Source organism: Rhinolophus sinicus, chromosome 5 (assembly GCF_057876585.1).
Source record: "Rhinolophus sinicus isolate RSI-liver-muscle chromosome 5, RSI-T2T, whole genome shotgun sequence".
NCBI lineage: Eukaryota > Metazoa > Chordata > Mammalia > Chiroptera > Rhinolophidae > Rhinolophus > Rhinolophus sinicus.
In genome coordinates, this window is record NC_142505.1 from 63,598,647 (window position 1) to 63,612,881 (window position 14,235).

General features: G+C 41.1%; 1 protein-coding gene across 1 annotated transcript in view; it reads right to left on the reverse strand.

Annotated features, from left to right (window-relative positions):
* Positions 1 to 11,417: 11,417 nt before the first annotated feature.
* MDFIC2 (MyoD family inhibitor domain containing 2) overlaps positions 11,418 to 14,235 on the reverse strand; it is a 122,655-nt gene continuing 119,837 nt past the window's right edge. The window contains exon 5 of the mRNA XM_088798536.1: positions 11,418 to 14,087. Within this exon, the coding sequence (XP_088654662.1) occupies positions 13,828 to 14,087 (260 nt within the window). The 3' untranslated portion in view covers positions 11,418 to 13,827. The remainder of the gene's footprint in view (positions 14,088 to 14,235) is intronic.

The window sequence follows — 14,235 nt, forward strand, 5'->3', positions numbered from 1 at the left end:
TTCATGGTGAGTAAAAGAGTTGTTGGGCTTGGCAGATCCAGAACATACCACCTTAGGTCGCCTTCTCACTGCTCTTTTAACTCTTCCATGAGGCATCCAAGTAGGAAACTCCGGGTCCTGATCCCCAGCTGCCAGGAGCTTGCTGTGTGACCTGTAGAGACCTCTTCATTCCATCATCACCTCAGTATTCCCACCTGAAGCACAGACGATTTCCTCACCGCAGTGTATGTTACCCAAAGCTTTGTAGACCCTAATAACCAGAAGATTTTTAAAACTATTTTTTCCTTACTTTGTATAACCACATATACATCCACTGGGAAAGAAAACTCCCGACAACGTTCTCCTCATATTTAATAATAGAATTTTTATTTCAAAAAATAATAGTTTATTTTGAAAAAGAAAACAAAATACTAATAGTTTCCTAATAGTTGGAAGATATTTAACTGGCAGAATTGAGTTGAAGGGTTGTTAGGAAGAGAATCAGAAACCAAACCTCTTGGACATTTCTTGGCTGAATTAGGGCATTATCAATGCGGAGGGGCCCCTAAGAAGCCTCCACGGGGTTATAAGAAACAAATGTCACCAGTATGTCAAATAAGTAGTACTCATTGAGTGTAATCATAAAGCAACTTTATGTTTATCTCTCACCATCCTTTATATTTATTCAGCAGAAAAAGCCCTTCCCTGGTCCTTGAGTGTAAACTCAGGGAGGCCTCACAACATTCTGTTTACTCTTCAGCAATAGACAACCCTGAAGTCATAAACACAATCTCAGTTCAGAACTTTGTTTGAGCAATAACAACCATAGGTGATTTTTATTCAGTCACCGTCTCCCACGCTAGTGAGTGACTGCCATGTGCATTGCCTGCTGGAGGGGATGGATGTGGGCCTTTCTCTTTCTCCAGCTTCTGCTTTTCCTCCTCAATTTGAGTGCTCACTGTGGTTTGACTTCACCAAGGCTGAAGGGGTTGAGTGGAGGAAAGGGGTAAGGATGATAGAAAGTGCCTAATTTGATTGATACCCTCACAAGATGGTATCATCTTCCCTGAAAATAGCATATGTTTAAGATGACAGTTACATTAATGGTGCCTTTTGGGAGAATGTTCTCCCACGTGCAGTTTCTTTGACCTGGGAAAATGAACACTATTGCCCCCGGACTTGATGCTGTATACCTAATTTCCTTTCTGCTGAAATCTCAAACACATTGGATGGCCCTATGAGACAAGACCTGAGGTAGCTCTTGGGCCACTCGCTCCCAGGCTCCCCAGCTCTCCCCCAGGCTCCCCAGCTCTCCCCCAGGCTCCCCAGCTCTCCCCCAGGCTCCCCAGCTCTCCCCCAGGCTCCCCAGCAGTCCCCCAGGCTCCCCAACTCTCCCCAGGCTCCCCAACTCTCCCCCAGGCTCCCCAGCTCTTCCCCAGGCTCCCCAGCTCTCCCCCAGGCTCCCCAGCTCTCCCCCAGGCTCCCCAGCTCTCCCCCAGGCTCCCCAACTCTCCCCAGGCTCCCCAGCTCTCCCCCAGGCTCCCCAGCTCTCCCCCAGGCTCCCCAGCTCTCCCCCAGGCTCCCCAGCTCTCCCCCAGGCTCCCCAGCTCTCCCCAAGGCTCCCCAGCTCTCCCCAGGCTCCCCAGCTCTCCCCCAGGCTCCCCAGCTCTCCCCCAAGCTCCCCAGCTCTCCCCCAGGCTCCCCAGCTCTCCCCCAGGCTCCCCAGCTCTCCCCCAGGCTCCCTAGCCACAGGCAGTCCATCAGAAGCACCCGCACAACTCTTTGCTCAGACTCACTCTGGAGTGCTTTCTCCAGGTGAAAGGCACTCTCCCTCACTCAGTGGCCAGCTTACCTGTCTGATTTCTGGATGGAGTCAGCGTAGTCCACTTGTTCCCCACAAAACAGGGGTGCATGTTAAGCTCTCTGAGTGGTTGCGTTAAAGTCCCTCTCACCAGATGAAGGAGGAAGCAGGTACTTTCATTGCCTTAACTTTCTAAATCCTCAAAGGAGTGAATTGGCCAACTTGACCTTCAGTCGTGGTCCTCTTATAGCTTATGTGGTTAATAGCATGGGCTTTGGAATCAGATAACTTCTAAGTTCAAATCTCCATTCTGTCATTAGAAAGTTATTTAAACTCTGCAAGCCTCACTTTTCTCATCCGTAAAATGGAGGAATCATCATATCTTCCTCAGAGTTTGTTGAGAAGGTTCAATGAGATAATGTATGTAAGGCTGTTCATAGTGTGCTTGGCATGTAGTAAGTGCTTATTAAAATTACTTACTGTGATAAGTATTACACTAATCTTGGAGAAAAGGCTACAGGGTCATAAGAGAAGGAAAAATAAAGAGATATGGGAATCAGAGGTGCTCATTTTCTGGAAGAGTAGCCAGAGAATAATAAAAATGGAGTTACATGGATGCCTCAAAAATTGATATGTGTGATATTGCAGAAGTAAAGCATAGCTATCTCTCATGTGTTAGGGAAACAAGTGAACTGGGTAGTGGTACTAATCATTATTATAGCTGCAATTTAATGAGTGTACTGTATGTACTAAACCTACACTAAGGCTTTGCTGAATTATTTCTTCTATTCCTCACAATAGGGCAGGTGTTATTAACTACATTGTATTGAAGAGGAGCCCAAGGCTAAGAGAAATTAAATTACTAACTCAGTGCATTTAGCTAATAAATAGTGGAGGTAGGATTTGAACTCATGTCTGTCTTTAGACCTCAACCTTCTTATCTACTAGTATATTGGTTAATATAGTCTTTTCATAGAATATGCTTGTATTATAACAGCAGGGCATTCTGGACCTGGAGTCTCCTAATAGCCCAAATCTCCAAAAACCAGAAGGGAGGGTGCTTGGGACTGTGAACCTTTGGGACATTCCTCTAATTCAGAGTGCCTTGAAATATTCTGTTCCCACCCACAGAGAGTGTAGGCCTTCTGAGATAGATTTAAACCAAAGAATAGCCTCCATTCTCCTACTTTTCTCAGCCCCTAGGAAGAATCTTGAATCATTGCAGTGTGTACAACAGATAAAACCAGGATTGACAGGGATATATTTCTGTATAAATGGTACTAGTTATAAAATGTCTGCTCATCCTAGGTTTTCTCAGAGCACCCTGTTTATGGCATAGCTGTCTCCCTCCTGCAGAAAGCCCCAGCAGGGGCAGAGAGAAGCACATTTCAGCCATGACCAATAATAGATACACTGGGTTCTAAGCCAATGCAAATGTGCTGCAAGTTCATCAGATGTCAGATGAGTTCGTTTTCACTGACTATTCCGACAGGACCATTCCAGCTACTGAGAAGCCAGTTTCCATTATTCTTCTCCAAGTAGCTGAACTTGCCAGGGGTCTGGAATACAATTTAGGCTATAGTCAGATGGGATTTGCACTTCGTCCAACCTTGCAAAGTCACTCCATGGCTATTATTTTTCACTCTATTGTAAATAGCAAGAAGCAGATGAAAAGGTAAAAAATATGTTGGTTGGAAGATACTATTCTTGCCTACCTAGGGTAATCAAGGATAGACATCAGCTCCAGATTTTGTAAGTAATAACTCACATTTGACTTTAATACACTGTGATAAACTTTGAGGAATATATCTTTTAAAACATAAAATTCTTTACCTCTGATTTAAAGTTTGAGGGATTGGTCCTGCTCTGTAGGCAGGTTAGATTTAGCATCTCTGGAATTTCCTGAGCAATTTTAAACTACTCTTTTTGATCACTTGCTGCAGCTCCACCTTTCAAAGAGAATGAGATGTTTTGGGAATGAATTGTGATGGACTTATATGAAAATTTATATGGCCAAGAATTGGATTTGTTCCCCTGGAATATTATAGATTATGTTTTATGTTGGAATTACATCAGTGTGCTGAGCAGCAGAAGGCTGGCTTAATGTAGCTAAAAATATACCTTGACTTTCCATTTGGAACAGAACTCTCCTCTCCCCAACCCATTTCTTTCCTAATGAAAATAATGGCTTCATGACTCATGTATGTGATAGACAGTAGGGAATATTTGAATCTTAAAATAAGAAGAGTTTGAAAAAGAACTAATGGTCCTTTTCTAATTTCTTTCCCATCCATCTCTCCCCTCTTGGTGTCCCTGTCACCATCCTCTTTCAGGCCTTTGTCACCCCATGCCTTTTTGCAATTGCTCCTTTGTCAGTCTCCAGTCTCTCCTTGCTTTAATTTGTCCTGCACACTGCTGCATGGTCCGTCTTCCTCCCGCACCGCTTTAATCATGTAACCCCCTGCCATTCTTCAGTGGCTTTTCATCTGCCCCTAAATAAATTATTAACTAGGACTCAAGGCCCTTTCTAGACATGACTCTTTCCTCTTCTTATTTCCCACAACCACTCATTTTACAACCACCACCTTTGTCCAAGCTTCTACTAGGTCTTACCTGGAATTGGGCAATGGTCACCTAATTGGTCTCATTCTTACTTTCATTTAACCTAGTGTTTCCCAGTATGTTATACAAGTACTACTGGTAGCAGGCAGGATGATTTTGTGTGCTACACAGAAAGTTTTATTTCCAAAATTATTTCTAACATATTGCTAATACTTGTACGTTATTGTAAACATTTTATTAGTAGATCAAAACTATGAATTTATGCTTAGAATGAGAGTCATTAAAAAAGTGAGCTAAGCTTCTTGTCAAGATGGCAGAGCAGGAAAATACTGTGCTCACCTCCTGTCATGACCACATCAAAATTACAACTAAACTATAGAACTATCACCATTGAGAATCTAAACAGAAGTCTTGTGACTAAAAATATGCAGAAGAAGCCACATTGAGACTGTTAGAAAGGTGGAGATGTGAAACGGGCTGGTCCCACATGCATAAGGGGCAGTTAAAAATTGGAAGGGATATCTCAGCTGTGGAGGTCCCCCTAAGGAGTGAGGGATCCCAGTCCCACACCAAGCTCCCAAACCCAGGTTTCCAGTGCTGGGAGAGAAGTCCCCATAATTTCTGGCTGTGAAAACCAAGCAGAGATTGTGGCTGGGTGAGACAGAAACCAGGCATTTCTTCTAAAGTGTCCACAGACTGACTTACTCACTGAAGGAATTACTCACTCTGAGCTCCAGCAGGTTGAAAGGCACCAGGAACATACAGGAGGAACTGAATTGTCTGGCTGCAGGGTGAGGGCTGAAGGAGCTGCTTTCTCCCACACAGAAGTGCTGACAGAAAGCATTATTCCTTTGTTGAGCCCTTTCCCCACCCAGCCTGCACTGACAGATGGGTGCCATATCTGAGTTTCCATCTACCTGGCTAACACCATTTGCTCCACCCTGGTGATTCTCTGAGACCCTGCCCATCCCAACTTGCAGACCCACCCAAGTTGCTTCTAGTGACTCTTCCTTACTAATGGCCTGTTTTGGCTCATGCTGCAGACTTTCCTAAAATCACTCAAAGTTTCTCCATCCCCAAACAAGCAGCATCTGGCAGCAACATGCCCCATACCTCTTGCTAAGCAGCTCCAAGACCAGCACTAGAGGCAACTGGCCTCAGTTTGCAGCTTAGTCTCTCCCAGGTACCTCCAAACCCAGCAAAAGTGGCAACCATCTCAGATCACTTTTTAGCCTATATCATGTGGCCCTGAGCAGGCACAGGGACTAATTAATGCCCTTGGCCTGCAACAGATCCCCTCCAAGAAGCTACAGAGTGAACATACCTGGTGGCCAGCTACAGGCCACACCAGAGCACCACCCAGCTGCCTCCACAAGCAACACACCCAAAGAACAGACTGATCAGGCACCAGAGCCCTGCGACAGCAAATCCTGTTTTGTAGGGTCAGCCCCTACACAACAGCTCCTCCACTGTAATCACGCCAGTCCTCACAACAAATCAGCCTGAGGGTCAATCTCTCCTACTGACATGCAAACAAAAACCAAGGCTCAACTGCAAAAGGAGGGCACACACAACTCACACAAGGGACACACCTGGAGCACCTGGCTCAGGTGACCAGGAGACTGTGCCACTGGGCCCCACAAAGCGCCTTCCACAGAAGGCACCTCTACCAAGACTGGGAGACAAAGCAGCTCTGTCTAGTACATAGAAGCAAACATGGGGAGGTGGCCAAAATGGGGAGACAAAGAACATGTCCCAAATGAAAGAACAGGGCAAAGCTTCAGAAAAAAATCTAAACATAATGGAGACAAGCAATCTATTAGATGCAGAGTTCAAACACTGGTTATATGGATGCTCAATGGTCTCGGTGAGAACTTCAACAGAGAGATAGGAAACATAAAAATGGAGGTAGAAAACATAAAAAAGAACCAGGCAAAAATAAATAAATACAATAACTGAAACGAAGAATACATTAGAGAGAATTAATAGTAGATTAGATGAAGAGGATCAAATCAGTGATTTTGAAGATAAAGTCGCAGAAAACAATCAGAACAGCAAAAAGAAAAAAATAATTAAAAAAACAACGAGGAGAGTTTAAGGGATCTTTGGGACAACATCAAGCATAACCAATATTCACATCATAGGGGTACCAGAAGGAGAAGAGAGAGAGCAAGGAATTGAACACTTATTGAAGAAATAATGACAGAAAACTTCCCTAACCTAGTGAAGGAAATGGACAGACAAGCCCAGGAAACACAGAGAGTCCCAAACAAGATGAACCCAAACAGGCCCACACCAAGACACATCATATTTAAAATGCCAAAGGTCAAAGAATCTTAAAAGGAGCAAGAGAAAAGCAGTGATTATAGACAAGTGAGCTCCAATAAGACTATCAGCTGATTTCTCAACAGAAACTTTGCAGGCCAGGAGGGACTGGCACAAAATATTCAATATTATGGAAAGCAAGGACCTACACCAAGATTGCTCCACCCAGCAAAGCTGTCATTTAGAATTGAAGGACAGATAAAGAGCTTCCCAGACAAGAAAAAGCTAAAGGAGTTCATCACCACTAAATCGGTATTACAAGAAATGTTAAATGGACTTTTTAAAAGTAGAAGATAAATAATTTTAAAATATGACTAAACAATGGCACTTACTACATATTTATCAACAATTACTTTTAATGTTAATGGATTAAACATTCCAATCAAAAGACATAGGATAGCTGAATGAATGACCAAAAAAAACAGACCCTTACATATGCTGCCTACAAGAGACTCACTTCAGATCAAAAGACACACAGACTGGAAGTAAAAGATGGAAAAAGACATTTTATGAAAATTGAAGTAAAAAAAAAAGGCTGGGTAGCAATAATTATGCCAGACTAAACAGACTTTAAAACAAAGGCTATACAAGAGACAAAGAAGGACCCAGTAATTTCAATACTGGGTATTTATCCGAAGAAACCCAAAACAGTAACTCAAAAAGACATATGCATCACTGTGTTCATTGCTGCATTATTTACAATAGCCATGATATGGAACGATTGGATAAAGAAGAAGTGGTATACGAGTTATATATATCCAATGGGATATTACTTGGCCTTAATTAAGAATGAAATTTTGCCATCTTCAACAACATGGATGGACCTAGAGGATATTATGCTAAGTGAAATAAGTCAGACAGAGAAAGAGAAATACTGTATGATTTCACTTATATATGTGGAATCTAAAAAACAAAGGAACAAACAAAACAGAAACAAACTCATAGATACAGAGAACATTTTGATGATTGCCAGATGGGAAGGGCTTGTGGGGGATGAATGAATAAGGTAAAAGTGTTAAGTACAAATTGGTTTTTACAAAACAGTCACAGGTATGTAAAGTGCAGCTTAGTGAATATAGTCAATAATAATGTAATAACTGTATAGTGCCAGGTGGGTACTAGATTTATTGGGGTGATCACTTCATAAATTCTATAAATGCTTAACCACTATGTTGTACACCTGAAACTAATATAATATTGTATGTCAGTTGTGATCGAAAACTTAAAAAATATTTGAAAATGAGCTAACGGTCTTCATGAAGACTGTGGATGTGAGGCCCTTTCCCATTAGACCCCATCTGCACCCTCCTCCCGGGGGAGCTCCAGAACCTCACCTCTTGAGGTAGGTGGTTACTGCCACGCCTACACTGGCAACTGTTTGAAAGTGGCAATGGCAGAGTGATGGCACTGGCACCATCCTACCTTCTTGCCTTTCCCATTGCACAGGCCTGCACCTAGTATTGCATAGCTGTGCAGCAGGGATTTGAAACATTAATGCACCTTTCTGAAGAGCCTCGATTACAAATGATGAGCAGCTTAGTTACTGTGAGAATCTTGTTCAATATTCTTATTTATTTATTTATTTTTAATTTACGTGAACTTGATATTAAATGAGGACGTAGGCAGAAAGTGCTGAAAGAGGAAACAAAGAGGATGTCAGAGCAGGCTGAACTTTGTGAAAGCTCTGGATTCACAAAATAAGTTGTGGTTTTGTAAATTCACTCTAAGGACATTTGAAGAACAATAAACCATAAAAGAGCTTACTGTGACCTTGGCTTCTGCATAACTTTTGAGATAAAAGGTCTAAGTACCAGAATGCATTTGGTTGACTGTAGTGTTGTCGACTGATTAAAAACAAGTCATGTCCTAGAACCTCTCATGGAATGCTGATGAGGAACTGGCCCAGGTGCCATGTGCAGGACAAAGTCTTGAGGCAGAGATCAGACTTGCTTTGCTGAAATGGACAATGAAATGTAAGCCTCCATAACCGTAGCTGAATGGGGCAAAGCTACTGACATGAAGATGAAATTGCAATACATTGACTTGCATTTATTGCTTATTGAGTACATATCTTAAAAGCATTTTGAAGATGTTCCAAATTTTAATCATTGCACAAGAGCACAACTTTTAAAACATTTACTATCAGTGAATGGTTTTCTTTGAATGTAATCATATTTTTCTGATTGCTTTTGCTTCAGAAGTGAATACTTGAACTTTATCGTGATTTCATCATTTTTCATATATACAATTTTTAGGCTTAGTGATTAAAGGTATGGGCTTTAGAATGAACAAACCAGGGTTCCAACCTTGTGGCAATTGCTTATTTGGTGTATGACATTGGGTAAGGTACTTAATTTCTTTAAGTCTCTATTTCCCCTAGAAAAATGGAAATAGACAGTAATAGAATCTTATTTTATAGGGCTGTTTAGAGAATTGCAATAATGTATATAAGTCACTTAATCTATTCAATGTTTTTCCCATGTATAAAATAAATAAGAATAATATAGTAAAGGGAACGCATTCAGGCTCTCTGGTCAACCCCTAACCATATACTAAGGGTGCATTGTGGACTTCGGGTCTTAGTAGATGGTATTGCATTCCAGGTCCAAGAAATGCCTCAATCTCACCCTCCCACTTATCCCTTTTCCCCACAGAATTTTGACAGAGGGAGCTATTTGGAAAGAAAAATAGCTAGAGCGGGAAAATACTCCGTATGCACCTCTCAAGATAGGTCTTTCTGGCCAAGACTGATTCAGAAAAGGTGATTCAGATCTCAAAGCTTAAGTGGGACTTCTGCTTCCCACCTACCCCTTGAATCAAGGCAGCCTTTGGCTAAGGTGCCTGCCTCCTCAGTAACCAGTAGAGATGTGAAGCAAAGCACACGAGCCATGGCCAGCTCAATGCAAAGCAGTAGTAGGGGTGGGGCAGAAGACAAAATCAGAGTTCTCTGCTCTGGAGCTGATCTTCAATGCGGCTTCCCTGTACCGCATTGTAGACTGTGGCCCAATGAGTGTACTGACCTCTGACCAAAGAGGTAAACAACTCTTCCTCTCTTGGAGGCAGGGAGGGAGCTGAAAAAGCATTACTGCTGTAGATCCCTTCTCAAAACAGGGAGTTTTTTGAACTAGAGCTTCTAGCGTTAACAAATAGAAATATAGGACACCCAGCTAAATTTGAATTTCAGATAAGTGAACAATCATTTTTGTAGTATAAGAATGTTAAATATAATATTTTGGACATGATTATGCTAAAATACTATTTGCTGTTTATCTGAAATTCAAAGTTAACTGGGCATCCCATATTTTATCTGGCAGCCCTATTTCCAATAGTTTTTTAAGGTCGGTTTTGTGATGGTTCATTGAGACTGAGAGAAAGGCTTCAGAGCTGGTTTTGAAACCCTGGCACTATGGACATTTGGGGCTGGACGCATCTTTGTTGGGGAGTTGTACTGTTGAAGAATGCTTATTTGCATTCCTGGCTTCTACTCACTGGATGCTAGTCGCACCTGCCCCATCTCCATTGTGACAAGAAAATGTGTCTCCAGGCATTGCCCAATGTCCTTTGGGGAGAGGCAGAGTCACCCTAATTGAGAACCACTGCTTTAGAGATGGTAAAAGCAGGATTGTGAAGCCTGTCCCAGGGTAGACCAGAAGGCCTTTTATCCAAACAATGATGCAGCTACTGCCCCTACCTGCCTCCTCACCTCCTCTGCACAGCCTGGGCTCCTTCCCCAGAATGTTAGGGGCTGTGTAGACCTATATAGAGGAGCCCACCAACACAGTTGTAATCCCATGTGGATTATAATCACTGGAAAATCATTCTCTGTTTACTTTGCCTTTCTACATGGCTCCCATGAGGCTCTACACGACAATTGTTTAGGTTTAACTCAGATATCTTCTTCAAAGAACACGCAACACACTGTTAAACCAAGTACTTACATTTCCTCAGAGGTCGTCAGTTTGTGTAGCCTCAGTGAATTTAGCATTTAATGGGCAAAACTCTTATAGTCAAACTACCTCACTAAAGAGTACATATTACTCTTTTCTCTGCATTGTAGAAGTAGAAACTTGGAGGCATTAGATAATGAATTCTGTCCTTCAAATATTTCCACCTACACATTTATCCCTGAAAAAATGCTCATACGCCTTCATGTGATATTTCGTATTTGTAAAGTTTCTCTGTTTGAATATGTTTTCATACTCAGGTGGCTGAATAAAACTGAAGTGGCTTTTACTTTCTTAGCTTTGATTGTCCAGCACTGATAATTAATTTTGTAGGCCTATCTGCTTACATGGTGGGAAAATTTCATTAGCAAGTTACATGTAACTTGTTTCTTCATTGCTTTCCATACTTTTTAGGCTTTTAGAGAAGCAATGGTTTTATAAAAATCCATTGAGCAGAGCAAAGACAATGTACCTGTCGGGTTATATTACTGTGGGAAAAATCTCTGTTCTCAATTCTGTATAAAGGTTGTATCTTCTCAAATTTCTCTTATTTATGTGCTTCCTTAAATAGGAACACTCTTTCCCTAAGAAGCCTACCTTAAAGAATAACATTATCTTTATTTGTAATCACAGGCCTTCATCATTGCAGAAAAACTCTGATCCTTCTCAGATTCTGATATTTGTGTTTAATCAATAACCACATTCCCTTTTCATCTATCTTATCTCTGCAATTGCATTTTCCCAGCCACGCATGTTTTATTGTATAAGAATTCAATTGAAAGAGCCATTCATGTTTGCAAAAAGGATGGTATTTTATTATTGGTTATAAAGAAAAGAAATTTCACACTTTGTATAACCAACCCTTTCGCATGGTGACTTCTGAAAGTAGGGAACAAGTTAACAAACCTGGGAGAGAGGCCACAAAAAGATCGTGTAGTATTCTGATCACGTTATAAAATAAGACCTGGTGATATTTATGTCTCTAATTGACAAGCATCCAATTCACATCGAAAATGCATAATCTTTGTACAATTTGAGGGTATGTAGACGAGAAAGAATAAGGGATGATGGTCAAAATATTTAACACCAACATCGCATGACCTGATCAATGATGCCAAGTACCATAGTATTGGGATAGGATCCCAGAGACCTTCTGCAGGTTCAGGTGGGCTTCTTTTAGTGACTGGACAACGGGGAGGTGGGTGGGTGCTTGGAGAGGGGCAAGGATGGCTGTAGGCATGGGGCAGGCACTAAGGAGGTTCAAGGTACAATGATTTATGAGCCAGTCTGCTGGTATTTTAAAATTTGAACAATGGGAACAGCTGTACCACTGTGTACCAGCTGGACTAAGAAGTGGAGAGTTATGAAGTGGTGCAGGGTACTTCAAGAATTAGACTACCAGTTCGAGTTCCTGATACTGCCATTCACTCACTGCGTGGTCTCTGGTAGATCAGTTCTTGGGGCGTATATTTTCTCTTATGAAAAATGAGAATATTGGCTAAGAACAGCCTGAAGGTCCCTTCGTGTTCTAAGAACCTACTCCTCCACAATGATCTGCAGGTTCAATGCATAGAGTATAGAGTTGTCTCTTAGCTTCTGAAAAGCAGGGAGACTGAAGTGTTTCATGAGGAATGTGGGGCACTCACATGACTGGTCTGTGAATAACATGATTGTCAAGAGGAAGGAAGTGGCATTAACCACGGATACACTGCGCTCTCAGGAGCAAGACAAGAGCTGGCAAGTGTCTTCTTAGAGGCAACCTAAAAATCTTTTCTAAACATTAATAGTTTTCAGTGTTTGGAGGAATTTACTGCAGAATAGAAAAACGTGTTCGTTTACTACAGACACAAAACAAATGTTGCTTTCTTCTGAAATTACTTAAGTCACGCAAAACAGGTACTTGGAAGTTTTTTGTTGTTTGCCTAGATTGCAAAAACGTTCCCTCAACTCTCCACTTCACTTTTGTTTTCTTTGTTTGGTTATTGATATATTATCCTTTTTTTGTGTGTTTAATGAATATGTTGCAATACTACCATGGGAATATATAAGCACACATTAATGAGTAATGTCATGTCTACAGGCAGTAAAGAAGATTCCAAAGTAACTTCGACCTACATGTGTTTTCCCCAAATATTTTGTTTGAATTTGGTTGAGTTGGAAATTACTTCCTAATTTATAGCACATATTTTTAAAAAAATTGTAAGTATGAGGAAGTGTTCAATATAATCATTTAATACTTTAATTATCAGAAAAAGAAAAAAGCACATGCTGTATTAGCACACTCCAGTGCTGAGTAAATATGTGCACATGTATTTCTGTGGGCTGCCAATACAAGTGATAGTTTAGTAAGATGAACTGATCCTGTTTTAATGTCTTCTTGCTTATTGTACCTGACAAATAGAAATGAGGAAAATGAAGAATTGATTATCTGGGGTCATTTTCTTGAAACTAGCACATAATTCCCATTTATGCTCATTAGATGAAGAAGAGCCTTTCTATAACAAATTAAGAAAATGCATAACCTGTTATGACATAGTCATAGACATATAATAATATGGCCTAGAATTATAGTACTCTCTCAAAGTACATCATATTCAAAATTCACTGGAGATGTCTTAAAGACATCTGTTGTAATTACAGGAACATGGTTTCTAATTCATTTAATTCTCTTTCCTACCTAAACTGTACATATAAGTGAATTTTAAGAGACTGTATAAATAAATTTTTAATTACAAAATGATGTTATACAATACATTATTAATAATAACCAACAATGCATAATGTTTATGCATGAGTCCATTAGAAAGACAAGCTAATGTACGTCAATTCTAAACGAATGCACTAATTTGTACTGAATTTGTGAATGAAATGGAATCCATGATGCAAGCCAATGAGTGCAGTGACACAGAGTGATTTAGCATGCTGTTGTATAGTCATGAAACGTCTTGTACCTATGGCATTCAAGAGGTATTTAAGATTTGTTCATCACATGTGGTCAAGATCTTATTTTTCAGCGAGCCATGCAGTTGTGAAATTTGGAATGAGACCATTGAATTGACAATACTGGCTTTCCCAGACAGGTGTAGAATAAAATGGTCTATAGCATTCAAGAAATGTGCACAACCCTTACGTTTCAGCACAGGGAAATCAGTCTTACTGTAATGGAATCTCCCTGTGAGGCCAAAGGGTCTGTTGGAACATGATTACTTCACTGCATTAGCGATAACAGATTTCTGAAATTTCCATGGCCAGCTCCAGACACTCACTGGTCTCGTGGCAAGATTCAAAAAGGCTGCAATCCATGTCACAGTTGCAGTTGCAATCATTCCGAGAGTGGCTTTCGTCCGAGGTGTGGTGGTACCTGTGAGAGGGGCAGCACAGGTTGGTGCACACCGTTTCACAGGTGTCAGGGAGCATCAGGAGACAATCCCAAAACTGGCAAAACAGACAGGTGAGGATAAGGGAGGCACACTCCTCTGTTTAAAGAAGAAGAAAGACAATTACTAGTGGCGCATATGGGCTCAGCTATGAAAGGTAGGCATGTGCAGTGGTGTGCGTGATAGCTTTAGCGCCAGCTCTTAATTATTCATCCACGTTAGCAGTAATGTGCGCCATAGTCTCTCC